This window comes from Acipenser ruthenus, chromosome 18 (genome assembly GCF_902713425.1).
Source record: "Acipenser ruthenus chromosome 18, fAciRut3.2 maternal haplotype, whole genome shotgun sequence".
Lineage (NCBI taxonomy): Eukaryota > Metazoa > Chordata > Actinopteri > Acipenseriformes > Acipenseridae > Acipenser > Acipenser ruthenus.
In genome coordinates, this window is record NC_081206.1 from 15,021,137 (window position 1) to 15,035,433 (window position 14,297).

The 14,297-nt window shown below is 46.1% G+C and overlaps 1 protein-coding gene across 2 annotated transcripts in view; it reads right to left on the minus strand.

The window, feature by feature from the left end:
- Positions 1 to 209: 209 nt before the first annotated feature.
- LOC117424211 (polypeptide N-acetylgalactosaminyltransferase 16-like) overlaps positions 210 to 14,297 on the minus strand; it is a 44,643-nt gene continuing 30,555 nt past the window's right edge. For both annotated transcript variants that reach the window (XM_034040375.3, XM_058991266.1), the window contains 8 exons: positions 12,161 to 12,245; positions 11,146 to 11,249; positions 9,224 to 9,350; positions 8,743 to 8,835; positions 6,719 to 6,802; positions 6,227 to 6,368; positions 5,070 to 5,186; positions 210 to 597 (listed from right to left, as the gene is read on the minus strand). In XM_034040375.3, the coding sequence (XP_033896266.1) occupies positions 460 to 597; positions 5,070 to 5,186; positions 6,227 to 6,368; positions 6,719 to 6,802; positions 8,743 to 8,835; positions 9,224 to 9,350; positions 11,146 to 11,249; positions 12,161 to 12,245 (890 nt within the window). In that variant the 3' untranslated portion in view covers positions 210 to 459. The remainder of the gene's footprint in view (positions 598 to 5,069; positions 5,187 to 6,226; positions 6,369 to 6,718; positions 6,803 to 8,742; positions 8,836 to 9,223; positions 9,351 to 11,145; positions 11,250 to 12,160; positions 12,246 to 14,297) is intronic.

The window sequence follows — 14,297 nt, forward strand, 5'->3', positions numbered from 1 at the left end:
TCCGCCACACTTATCCATCCATGGTAACCTCCAGGGTTCAGTATCTTGGTAACTTACCCATCGCCTGGGTTTGGATGGTGAAAAGAGATCACTGGCTTGACAGCAACAACAATGGTTGCCAGTATAGTGGGGAGGAGGCTTCATATGGAGGATAAAACAAGGTAAATAACTTATTTATATAAAAATAAACACACAACCAGTCCAAAGGGTTTCATCAAGTCCTTTTATTTGAGCTATTCAGCTCCACACTCCAAACCAACGGGCTCCAACCCCAGCCAGTTTATTCCACTTGATTAAAATATTTACACAATTTAAAAAGCACACGCTGTTTAAGCTGGAAACACTTTGCCTTCATCGGGGGTAGTTACAATAAAGTCCCATGCAAAATAAATAAACGTCCCTGTTGTGGCTCCATTCCCCCCGGACAGCCTCCGGTGGGCCCTCCCTCCTCAGTCAGTATCACGTGACCTGCTGGATCTCCCACTTCTGACTGGCCAGCTCTGAGCGACACTGGTTAATCGCCACCAGACCCGAATGGCTGTCCAGACACAGCCCGCTGACTTGGTGCTGGATAGACGGGCCTTTCAACTTCCATTTCTAAAAAAAACCCAAAATAATAATTAGAATAGTCAATTCATTAATAAGCATCTATCCACTACAGTAAAACACAGTGATACCTTAAAACTGCTACTGGCTTCTTTAAAAACCCTGGAGAACCGTTTCATGAATATCACACTGTAAATAGTTATTTTCTCCCCATTTTAAAATGTCCAATTGCACCGCAGCGCAGCTCAGGAGAAGATCAGCGGGCGTCCTCCAATCCCAAGACCAAGTCATTGCCTTTTAACACCCAGAAGCTCAAGTGTAGATGTGCACAACCGGTCTCTGGAGGGCAAAGGTCAGCCTTACATGTGTCTGCTTTGAGCTCCCCAGGCAGCTGGCCAGTTGGGTTCTCAGTAGTGCGATGAGGAGAAACAGTCCCTGACGATTTTGCCTCCCAGCAAAGAACAGCAACTTCTAATATCAACTTTTCAAATTCTAAATACAGACTCAATACAGCTGGTCCATCTGGTACTGTACACTGTTAACCTGCCCCCATGCAACACTAAGAAAAAACACATTTGTTTTATGTGGGATTTCCTATGAATGTTTTAATTCAGTCCACTAGGGGGCAGAGTGTTGCAGGGGGGCAGGTTAAAGATTGCAATCTTGGAGAGCAGACATGATCTTGAGAGCTCTTTCCAGGCCAAAGGGGTGCTGAATGTTTAAAAGGGCACCAGGCTGTGATGTCTGAAACAGAAAACGATATCAAAATTGACTGTAAACAACAGGAAGAGGATCAGTTATGAGAACTCTGAGGTTGTGCAGTCATACCAAGTTGCTCTTTAAGGAATACACTGTACCTGTAAAACACTGAGGTTTACTCATTACACATACACTAAACCCAAAATGGTAGGATCTTTTCAAATGCCTAATTTCAACTACAACAAATAATTGTGACAGACATCGTTTTCCCTATTTGTTTCTGACAAACAGCTAGAAGTCATTTTGTAATTTTAAAGCAAATGGATTATTTACTTTTCTCTGCAGCTGCTTAGCAACGCTGTGTAATTTGGAACAGTTTGATGGCCATTCTGTCGTCAGATATGAATGAATGCAAGACAGATTCTAAAATTATATCTGGTAAAAAAAAAAAAAAAAAAAGACACCATCTGTGACTGTGCTAATCTGTGATTGTGCTAGTCTATGATTGTGCTAGCCTACGATTTTGCAAGTCTATGATTGTGCTACCTTGTGACTCTGCTAGTCTGTGATTGTGCTAGTCTACGGTTGTTTAGTGAAAATAATACAAACAACAACAGCGAAGCACGTGTGATGCGATATTTACAAAACATGAGGAAACATTTACAGTAAAGGCACTTCATCTTTAAAATAAACAGCAATGAATAAACCTGAAGAAACGGCTTGTATCTGACGATGCAAATGCAATCTGTAATGTCTACAGGAGGCTAGGAGGGTATGATAAAGCTGATGTAAAATCAAGGCAGTTATCGTGTTCACAGTGACAGATAGACAGAGACAGAAGGGCAAACACAGTCTTAGCATAAGGGTCCCCACTTTTGGAAAAAACGTCTAGATATTGATGGTGCATGGTTTATAATTTCCTAAATAGGATGTTACTGTGTGTGCTTCAGAGAGGCTGTTCTGAAGAATGGCTGGCTCCAGCTCCCTTGTTCTTCTGCAGGCGGTTTTGGTTATGAAAATACTAAGCGTGATAATAAATCATTTCTTTTTTTTTTTTTCTTTTAAAAATGTAGTCGTTTCCAATGATTTTTACCCCAGTTTTCTCCCCAATTTGGAATCGGCAATTGTGTTATTATCGATCCCGGTTCATCGCTGCAACCCCCCGCCGACTCAGGAAATGGCGGCTGAAACACGCGCCCTCCGAAACGGGTTCCTGCCAAGCCGACATTTTTAATACTGCAGATCCACAGCGAAGCCACCAGACCTATAGTGCCGGAGGACAACATAGATCAACACAGATCAGCCACAGGGGTCGCTGGTGCGCGGTGAACCATGGATTGCCCTGCCGACCTAAGCCCTCCCTACCCAGGTGGTGCTCGGCCAATTGTGCGTCGCACCCTGGGAACCCCTGGTCATGGTCGGCAATGACATAGCCTGGATTCGAACCTGCAATCTCCAGGCTATAGGGCACATCCTGCATTCCATACGGAGCACCTTTACTGGATGTGCCACTCAGGAGCCCCAATAAATCATTTTTTAAATGGGGCCAATAAAGGTCAACATTAATTCCAATCAAATAAAAGCGACCCCGCTGGGAAGGTGTGTTTTCAATCAGTGGCTGGAACAGGAAAGAAAAGATAACCCTAGTGATGACAGATGATGGAAAATCTCATTGTCCTTCATCTGGGGGAAAAAGTGTGAATTTCCAATGCCAAACATCTGCTTAAAACACTAGACTGCTGCCTCCTTCCCAGTCCCTCAGCTCTAACCACTAGAGCACACTGCTTCCCTCAGCTCTAACCACTAGAGCATACTGCTTCCCTCAGCTCTAACCACTAGAGCACACTGCGCCCCTCCTAGTCCCTCAGCTCTAACCACTACAGCACACTGCCTCCTTCAGCTCTAACCACTAGAGCACACTGCCTCCCTCAGCTCTAACCACTATACCACACTGCTCCCCTCCTAGTCCCTCAGCTCTAACCACTAAAACACACTGCCTCCCTCAGCTCTAACCACTTGAGCCACACTGCCTCCCTCAGCTCTAACCACTACAGCACACTGCTTCCCTCAGCTCTAACCACTACAGAACACTGCCTCCCTCAGCTCTAAACATTAGCACACACTGCCTCCCTCAGCTCTAACCACTATACCACACTGCTCCCCTCCTAGTCCCTCAGCTCTAACCACTAAAACACACTGCCTCCCTCAGCTCTAACCACTTGAGCCACACTGCCTCCCTCAGCTCTAACCACTACAGCACACTGCTTCCCTCAGCTCTAACCACTACAGAACACTGCCTCCCTCAGCTCTAAACATTAGCACACACTGCTTCCCTCAGCTCTAACCACTAGAGCACACTGCTCCCCTCCTAGTCCCTCAGCTCTAACCACTAAAACACACTGCCTCCCTCAGCTCTAACCACTAGAGCCACACTGCCTCCCTCAGCTCTAACCACTACAGCACACTGCTCCCCTCAGCTCTAACCACTACAGAACACTGCCTCCCTCAGCTCTAACCACTAGAGCACACTGCTCCCTTCCTAGTCCCTCAGCTCTAACCACTACAGAACACTGCCTCCCTCCGCTCTAACCACTAGAACACACTGCTTCCCTCATAGTCCCTCAGCTCTAACCACTACAGAACACTGCCTCCCTCAGCTCTAAACATTAGCACACACTGCTTCCCTCAGCTCTAAACACTAGAGCCCACTGCTTCCCTCCTAGTCCCTCAGCTCTAACCACTACAGAACACTGCCTCCCTCAGCTCTAACCACTAGAGCACACTGCCTCCCTCAGCTCTAACCACTAGAGCACACTGCCTCCCTCAGCTCTAACCACTAGAGCACACTGCTCCCCTCCTAGTCCCTCAGCTTTAACAACCAGGTCACAATGCTCCCTCCCAGTCTGTCAGCTCTAATAACTTGGCCACACTGCTTTCTTCACAGGGATTTTTGCAGGCTGCATTGTTCAACCCTGGCAGGTAGTGAAGCCCATCCAGCCTGTCTTCATGTGCTGCACTCCCCCTCCGTTCCTCACTCTGCACAATGTGTGCCTTGTTATTCTGTGCTGGCACGCTCTACAGTGGCACAGTGGACAGCAGTAGTACATGATCGGTAATAAAGCATTGCTCAGAGCTCGTTCTGTAATGGGCCCTATGGAATTGTGACATGCCAGAGTGATCACTCACACAGTAATAAATAAAACCCACCTGAAAACCCTGTGCTCTAGGAGAAATGTACTTTATACAATCAATTAAGGAGATTATTTTAACAAGTAATGACACCATACAAGCAACATGCACACTATATTTTTGCCAAAATCCAAAATGTGATTCACCCCATTCTGTCTCAGTTAGAAGCAAGGTGTCCATTAATTTGAATACTAAACAAAAAAGTCATACTACAGTAGATACTGTACTGTACATTCAGTACCGGTGCTAAATAAATACACAATAATGTAACACTTTCAATTTAGATACATTACATTGTATCGTATGTTTTTCATTGTACAGTACTGTAGATTACAGTTAACTCCATTAACTCATGAACAAAAGAGCATTACTAGGACTCTGGTCAGCTCAATAGCAGATGCTTGACTCGTCTGCACGTCAGAAAACGTCTTAAAGGATTGGCAAAAATCTCAGAAAGCAAATAAAGATCACTCTACAGCAGGTGTGGTCAGAAGTGACTGGTGACTGATATGTGCAAGACTGCGGCTGCAGAGGAACATGGCAGCACCCTTTAAATGCAGACTGGGATACGCAATGATAAGAGTAACAGCGCAGGTAACAATAGGTAGGCGGGGTGAGGTTGCCGTGGTGACTACCTGTCTGTTGTCCTTGGTGTTGCAGAGCTCTAGCGTGACCTTTGACCCCGAGGAGTAGGCGGTGATGGTGAGGCAGCTGTCCTGCTGGCGGATCTGCGGCCCGGAGAGGACCCACTCCTGCGGAGAGACACAGTTCACTCAGGACACCGCTGGTGATGTCATCTCCACAGGGCTCAATACGCCCGGGGATAAACACCAGCAACACAGTCTCTGTGTCTCACTCGAGGTTCTGTAAGGGCTCTGGGTAACTCAATACTCCCGGGGATAAACACCAGCAACACAGTCTCTGTGTCTCACTCGAGGTTCTATAAGGGCTCTGGGTAACTCAATACTCCCGGGGATAAACACCAACAACACAGTCTCTGTGTCTCACTCGAGGTTCTGTAAGGGCTCTGGGTAACTCAATACTCCCGGGGATAAACACCAGCAACACAGTCTCTGTGTCTCACTCGAGGTTCTGTAAGGGCTCTGGGTAATCAGCTGCTATGCTTGGATATTGTTTTATAGTGCAAGCATTTCCCTGTGTGCAATACAGCATAACTTAAAGCAGACATCTCAAGCATTTCCTGTATAACCTGGTAGAACTACAACAACTAAACTTCAAGCGTAGACTATTTTGAGTTCCCTATCTGTTATTTAAGCAATGGGACCCTGGCCTGCTAACGGACTGCATGGAAGTAAGTGGCAACATCAACTATCAATGTAATGGTCATGTGTCTTAATGTTAGAAAGAAGCATGTATTGTCAGGAATATAAATGGTGCTGCTGCTTACTTCTATAAAGACTTTTGGTTGATCGATTTGATATATTACATACAGTATATCTATGGCAGGCAACTGAAGAGCAGCTCCTGCAATTAGAACCAGTCTCAATGCTGGCTAGCATCATAAAAAGGTAAAGGGACACATCTGATGCTCACTCTAACAGAGAAATTCAATACAGTTGTACTGGGCGACTCCCTCCCCTGCTGGTTTTAATGGACACACCCAGTACACGTTTTAAAACTTTTTGCACTGCTTTCTGGTTTCATGCACGATGCCTAAATCTTAATAAAATAATGAAACAGTGATATATGGGACCCCACATAACCACATCCTGGCGAGGCCACTGACAATTCCATTCACTGACGTGTAAGTTACACTGTGAACACAGCCCACCTGTGAGAGGGGCAGGCTGCCCAGGGTCACCCTGCACTCCCCCACACTGACCACGAGGTCCCCCAGTTTATCCTGGCCCAGCGATTCCAGACACCTCCCATTCTGCCGGACCGCGCTGGGACTGGCTTCCTTCGCTGGGATCCTGCATGAGACAGAAACCAGGGGGAGGGAAGCTAACTGAAGAGCAGAGTGGAGACGCGGCTGCTGCCACAGTCATTGTGAGTGGCACACTTGACCAGGGAAACTGGACTAGATAGAGAGCAATTAACTGTCTTACACACAATGAGCAAATGAGGGTTAGGAACACACACCATTCCATAATAAACAGTCTTTAAGTAAACTAAATGCGTTTATATTTCTCTTTTCAGAACGCGCTGGTGCTAATGACACTGGGGGTAGTTATTATCCAATGGGTGCACATTGGGACAGTGATTGTAAGTGAGAACACAGCTGTGTATTGCAGTGCAGGCCGGCCCGGGCTGGCACACTCACTGGAGTTCGGGGTAGACGTTCTCCAAGTACCACAGGAAGGAGTTGCAGTTCAGCTTCCTGCGGAGCTCCACCCGCTCAGCAATGCTGCAGAGACAAGCAGGAGGTTAGAGACCCCCACTAGCTGGCTTATCGACTCTCTGGTTCACGTCTGTGACCAACTAGAAGTGAAATGAAATGAGACAGGCAGAGTATGTATCCATACCAGCTATAAAACACACATGCTTCATTTAAAAGCTGCTTGAATGCTGTGCTTCTGGTTCTTGTATCACAGTACAAATGATGCATACTTCTATTACAATACGACATGTCATGTCAAGAAAGTATCGCAATTCATCGATGCACAATGAATTGTTACACCCCTATTCACCCCTTACTGTGTGTGTGTGTGTGTCAGTGTGTGTGAGTTAGTGTGTGTGTGTGTGAGTTAGTGTTTGTGTGTGCGTGCGTGTGAGTGAGTGAGTGTGTGTGAGAGAGGAGAGGGGTTACAGGACTGTGTGTGTGTGTGTGTGTGTGTGAGGAGGGGGGGTACAGGATTGTGTGTGTGTGTGTGTGTGTGTGTGAGGAGGGGGGTACAGGACTGTGTGTGTGTGTGTGTGTGTGTGTGTGTGTGTGTGTGTGTGAGGAGGGGGGGTTACAGGACTGTGTGTGTGTGTGTGTGTGAGGAATGGGGGTACATGACTGTGTGTGTGTGTGTGTGTGTGTGTGTGAGGAGGGGGGTACAGCACTGTGTGTGTGTGTGAGAGGAGGGGGGTTACAGGACTGTGTGTGTGTGTGTGTGAGGAGGGGGGTACAGGACTGTGTGTGTGTGTATGTGTGAGGAGGGGGGGTTACAGGACTGTGTGTGTGTGTGTGAGGAGGGGGGGTTACAGGACTGTGTGTGTGTGTGTGAGGAGGGGGGGTTACAGGACTGTGTGTGTGTGAGGAGGGGGGGTTACAGGACTGTGTGTGTGTGTGTGTGTGTGTGAGGAGGGGGGGTTACAGGACTGTGTGTGTGTGTGTGTGAGGAGGGGGGGTTACAGGACTGTGTGTGTGTGTGAGGAGGGGGGGTTACAGGACTGTGTGTGTGTGTGTGTGTGTGTGAGGAGGGGGGGTTACAGGACTGTGTGTTTGTGTGTGTGTGTGTGAGGAGGGGGGTACAGCACTGTGTGTGTGTGTGTGAGGAGGGGGGGTTACAGGACTGTGTGTGTGTGTGTGTGTGTGAGGAGGGGGGGTTACAGGACTGTGTGTGTGTGTGTGTGTGAGGAGGGGGGGTACAGGATTGTGTGTGTGTGTGTGTGTGTGTGAGGAGGGGGGTACAGGACTGTGTGTGTGTGTGTGTGAGGAGGGGGGGTTACAGGACTGTGTGTGTGTGTGTGTGTGAGGAGGGGGGTACAGCACTGTGTGTGTGTGTGTGAGGAGGGGGGTTACAGGACTGTGTGTGTGTGTGTATGTGTGAGGAGGGGGGGTTACAGGACTGTGTGTGTGTGTGTGTGTGTGTGTGTGAGGAGGGGGGGTTACAGGACTGTGTGTGTGTGTGTGTGTGAGGAGGGTGGGTTACAGGACTGTGTGTGTGTGTGTGTGTGTGTGTGTGTGAGGAGGGGGGGTTACAGGACTGTGTGTGTGTGTGTGTGTGTGTGAGGAGGGGGGGTTACAGGACTGTGTGTGTGTGTGTGTGTGTGTGTGAGGAGGGGGGGTTACAGGACTGTGTGTGTGTGTGTGTGTGTGTGTGTGAGGAGGGGGGGTTACAGGGCTGTGTGTGTGTGTGTGTGTGTGTGTGTGTGAGGAGGGGGGTTACAGGACTGTGTGTGTGTGTGTGTGTGTGAGGAGGGGGGGTTACAGGACTGTGTGTGTGTGTGTGTGTGTGTAAGGAGGGGGGTACAGGACTGTGTGTGTGTGTGTGTGTGTGTGTGTGTGAGGAGGGGGGGTACAGGACTGTGTGTGTGTGTGTGCGTGTGTGTGTGTGTGTGTGTGCGTGCGTGTGTGTGTGTGTGTGCGTGCGTGAGTGTGTGTGTGTGTGCGTGTGTGTGTGTGTGTGTGCGACTGACCTGCCAAATGACTTCCCATGAGCGGCCGGCCGGGCTGCGTAATAATACTGCTTGTAATCGTCCATCCAGACCTCCGCAGCACGCCTGGTATTCCTAATGACAGACAGACAGACGCATTAATGATAAACACTCCACACATCGTGAGGAGAACAGGACGGTTTTTGAATGAACAATGGAACACATACAAATGACAGCAGAATATTGATGAAGAATTTGGGTTCCTACCCACTGGGTTAAGTGAGATGATCACCTGACAGATATTTTAGGATGATACAAGACCCCCACATATAAGCCTAGGGGCTGCTGTAGAGGTGGAGAAGGGGGGCTGCTGGCTGATGGAATACTGGGAATTTATACCCCAAGGGAAGCGAGGTAGCTCTGGGAATCTGACTTGGCACTGGGGCTGTCTCTCCTCCTGAACTCTGCTCCCAGCTGCAGGGGCACTGAGGCTCTCTGGGATTGTATAGAGGTGGAGTCTCACTTGATGTAGGTGAGGGCGTTCCCCTCGGGGAAGGCATACGGGTGCCGCTTCCGGAACACATGACCCACACGACTGCAGGGGAGGATCTCCAGACTCCCGCCACACATCCACACACGGAACGACAGCTCTGAGAGAGGGGGGGAGACAGCTATCACTCTCATCCAAATATCAGGACATATGCATCATACCAGAAATAATGAATCACTCCGAAATTGTTACCACACGTTCCCATTTACAATGACAATGACATTTGTGTCCAAAAGAAGCATTTGTTTCAGTGTTTTTTTGTGACTAAACCTTTTACCACATACAAAAGCAGCCAAGTTACAAAAAGGGATCAGACTTATTAATACACAATAAAGAAACAACCAGGACTAACTTGGACCCCCACATTTAAAATGTGCTTACAAGTTTTTATTGGTGTTTAATGCTGTTTTTTTTAAGTGATGCACAAGTGCCAAGATCTGTTCATAAAACATTAAGAATAATATTAACCCTAACGATGGCATTCCTATCTGTGGCTGCACCCTGGTTTACATGCTGCTCGGTCCTGTACAGGTTATTGGTTGTTTTTCTCTAAGCTTTATTCAAGCTTGTCTGGATTCACAAAAAAAAAATGCAGCATGCCATGCACTAAAAATACAAATCTGCTAGTGTCTGTATTGTCTGTTTGCAAGCAGCATTTACACGAAGCTATGTAGGTCAGCGAATGAGATTTGTATTGTGTAGCTGAGTGAGCAGGTAAATGAACACAGATCGCATGTTACTGTAAACTCTCGGTTGTGATCTTCACATACATACAGCGCTTAATTAATTAATTAATTAATTAATTAATTAATTAATTAATTTTTTTAAACAAAAAAGTGGGCTTGCATCTTCAAAAAATATGAATTAATACTTACATTTTATTTCTTGAAACTTTTTTTCATACAATGAGGGTACCCAAACTGTAGCTAAAACGAGAGGTTCATCTGTTTCTGGTCTTTTTTTCTGATCTTTGTGATGCCCCGCTTCTTGGACACGGTGCTGTCTGTGTGATTTGACTTTTCAACTCTCTGTTTTTTTAAATTATTTGACATGCTGATTTTGTATATATATATATATGCACATTTAGGCCGGACGCGCACAGAGAAATAGGAACACCGTTTATTTCAGCCCGTCTGTTTCGCTACGCGGCCGGTGTGAACGCTGCATCATACAGTATTAAAACAAAATAATGAAAAAAAGAATGTTACGTTGGTGTGAAAGGACCTTAAACTAAGTGTTGTACTCTAAAGTAACATTTAAACATGCAGTCAAAAGCAATAGTCATTATATTATTGGTTTTGTGTACTATTTAAAAGCTCTTGTGTATGTTGGTGGCCTTTCTGTGACCTTTCCGTGAATTCTTGTTTTTTTTCCACAACTCATCCGTGAAATGTACAACAAAATCACCGTGCCAAAATCGTATTCTTAATCGTTGTTTTGTCTTCCTCAGAAGATGGGAAGCGGAATAGCCAGAGGGATAACCCTGTGAAGTCAAGCAGCTCCAGAGCTTGCCAGCGCAGGCAGGGGAACTGGCTTGTGCATCGCTGCTTTAACTTCAAGAAATACAACCACTCAGTGCCGGCCAGACTGACCCTTCATTCATTTTCTGCTAACTGAAATGGCTGCTAAACGTCTATTTTATGAATAAAGAATTGTCTACTTCAAAGTGATTGTAGGTTTTAAGTAACAACACTTATACTGCGTAAACTGTTCAGTAAAGCAGTTTAATAAATTGCTGAACTAATGCTATATTCTTTTTTTACAAGAAATTCTATGTCCCTTCAGTAACAACGCCACCCCTCTTTGTTGTTCCTTTGACTGTCCCTAATAGAGAGGTTTCTCTGTATTTTTTTTAGCTAGAACAGGACACAGCTGTGAGGAGGATGTCGTCTCACCAAAATTCTCCCCACCCCAGATGTCCATCTGTGAATCGTACTGCCCCAGGTGGCTGAACCAGCCCTTATCCATCACAAAGATCCCTCCTGCGATCACCGGAGTCCTGGGAGAGAGGACAGAGGAGGGAACAGATTCTCTTTGTACTGAAAAAGCACATGGTTCATACCAGTGATACGGCAGTGAAATTGAGATTCTTTACTGCACAAAGCCATCGAAGAGAATCACAGAATACAGCTGCAGAAACAAGATGGAAGCACTGTCTCAGAGCGTGTGGTTTGTATCATTCATAGGACCAGAGGTTAAAGCAATGTTGCAGTGAAACTGTAATATAACTTTACTGAAGGAATCACAGTACACAGCAGTGTACCAAATGTGTAGAAACAGAGCATGCGGTTGGTTGATAAAACTGTGGCAAACTCTTACTGATTTGTGTACATGAAATAAAAAAAAGATGTGTGAAAAAATGACTAGCTGTTTTTAATTGGAAAGCAGGTCTATAAAGTTTCTTAATGGTTCTGAAATATGGTGGCGAGGTAAAACAAGTCCACAAAATGATTGTTCATTACTGATAATCCCCGGCCACCAAGCCACTGCACAGTAACACTTTTGAAATCAAACGTGAATGACAGAAGCTTAGATTACTGCTGGAAATGTTTAGTTTGGTAATGGTAATATGGAGGCTGAATCTAAAATGGCTTCTAAGTTCTGGCTGGAGAACATAAAAACATTGGTCAAGAGAATCATTGAATACTGTTGCGTGCCAATTGTGAACACACTATCTCAACACGTGCAGTCTCTAACAAATCACATGGCCCCAATATGACAGCCATACTGGGTCAAAGGTCAACGTTAAGGTGACCCGTCACTTTAAGCCTAGAGTCTTTATAGAACATTCCAAAATATGAAGTCAGTAACTCGTATGGTCTCGGAGATGACCACACTGCCACAAAAGGGTTAATAAATGTTAATATTCCTGCTTTAATCTCATTGGTTAAATTGTTAAAAGAGCGCTACCTGATTGGTTGTGTGGGGTCTGTCCTGGACATCTTCTGGTCTATCGGAATCTGCTCCCATTTAAAGTGTAGACTCCAGTCAAACCCTGAGAGAGAGAGAGAGAGAGAGAGAGAGAGAGAGAGAGAGAGAGAGAGAGAGAGAGAGAGAGCTCTGTGACGCAAGCAGAGAGATGAGCTCCTAAAAATAAATATTACTTAGAAATGTTTACACAGAAAAAATGTTTGATTTGTGATCTAAAATTTCGCATAAATCTGTCTAAACAGCAGAGGAGACAGGGAGGATATTTTTCAAGAAGAAAAACATTAAAAGGATTAAAAGGATTTAAAGAAAAGGAAAGAAAGAGAGAAAACAGGAGAAAGAAAAGGGAAGTTTGGGAAAGAAAGAAAGACAGAGACAGCCAAAGTAAGCCTGTCTAAATTTAAATTGAAGAGAAGATAGAAAATACTATAATTAAAATAAATAAGGCTTATCAAACTTCAGATTTACTGCAATTAATTTTCAAAAAATGCAGAGGGAGAATTTAAATGAAATGACAGTTGGGCTAGACCCAGTAACTGCCACTCAGACTGATAGAAATGTATCAATCATAGCTCCTCTCACCAGCAGCACTCTCACTGCAGAGCAGGGCTGTGAAATAAAATACCCTGAAGAAGTTTGCTCTAAAAAGGCCACGAAACAATATAAAAACAAGTTTCTGAGAGAATCCCCAGAGCCCCTGATTGCAGACTACACTGTGCTGGGGGAGAGCAGGATCAAGCAACCTGCTGTTCTAGAGAGTGAGAGAGGAGCTGGCCAGGACAGCTCAGAACAACCACCTGAGAGAAACACTGCACAACACCCATCACCCTGCCTGCACTGACACACACACTGCATCCCCGAGCACTGACACACACACTGCATCCCCGAGCACTGACACACACACTGCACCCCCCAGCACTGACACACACACTGCAACCCCGAGCACTGACACACACACTGCACCCCTGAGCACTGACACACACACTGCACCCCTGAGCACTCACACACACACTGCCCCCCCACACAGGGTCACACACAGACTGCCCCTTCGAACACCAAAGACTGACACACTCACTGTGCAGCAGGCCGGTGCAGAAATTATCATCCTGAGCGACTCAAATGGGAAGTTCCTGAATGAGAGGCGCCTTTTCCCTGGAAGAAGAGTAAAGAAGATCTGGTGCCCAACAACTCAGACGGCCCTGGACCTGCTGTCAGGGTGAAGACTGAGCGACACCAAGCACATCCTGATCCACACCGGGACTAAAGACCTGAGCGCACACAGGGGCGACGTGGCCAAACCCTGAGGCAGGTGGCAGCTAAAGCCACAGAAGAGTTCCCCTCAGCCAAGGTTACCATCTCCACCCTACTGCCCAGAGCAGACGCGCCGCAGCGAGTCATCCATAACATCAATGCTGAGGTGTCCCGAGGCTGCGCCCTGCTGCCAAACAACAAACTAAATTCAAATCAGATCTCAATACATAAACAATTAAAATAATTAGAAACAACACTCAAAGTCAACCAAAACCCATTGGACACCCCGATCACTCTGCTAGAGCTCAAAAAGAATCTGCAGATCCTCAAGCCCAGGAGAGCCTGCGGGCCCGACAGCATCAGCACTGAGATGCTCAAACACAGTAGCCCTAAGCTGCAAGAGGCCCTCCTCAAACTCTTCAACCTAGTCCCGAGAGCTGGCTGTTTCCCTGGGATCTGGAATCAAGGCCTCATTACCCCCATATATAAAAGTGGAGACAAATTCAACCCCAGTAACTACTGAAGCATCTGTGTGAGCAGTAACCTGGGGAAGGTGTTCTGCAGTATCATTAACGTCCGGATACTGGCCTTCCTTACCGAACACAGTGTCTTGAGCAAGAGTCAGATTGGATTTCTACCAAAACACAGCACTTCTGATCATGTTTACAGCCTACACACACTAATAAACAAACACGTCCACCAAACTAATAAAGGAAAAATACTCGCCTGCTTTATAGATTTTAAAAAGGCATTTGATTCAATTTGGCACAAAGAACTATTTAATAAACTTCTTCAAAGTGGTGTAGGGGGTAAAGTCTATGACATCATAAAATTGATGTACTCAGAAAATAAATGCAGTGTTAAAATT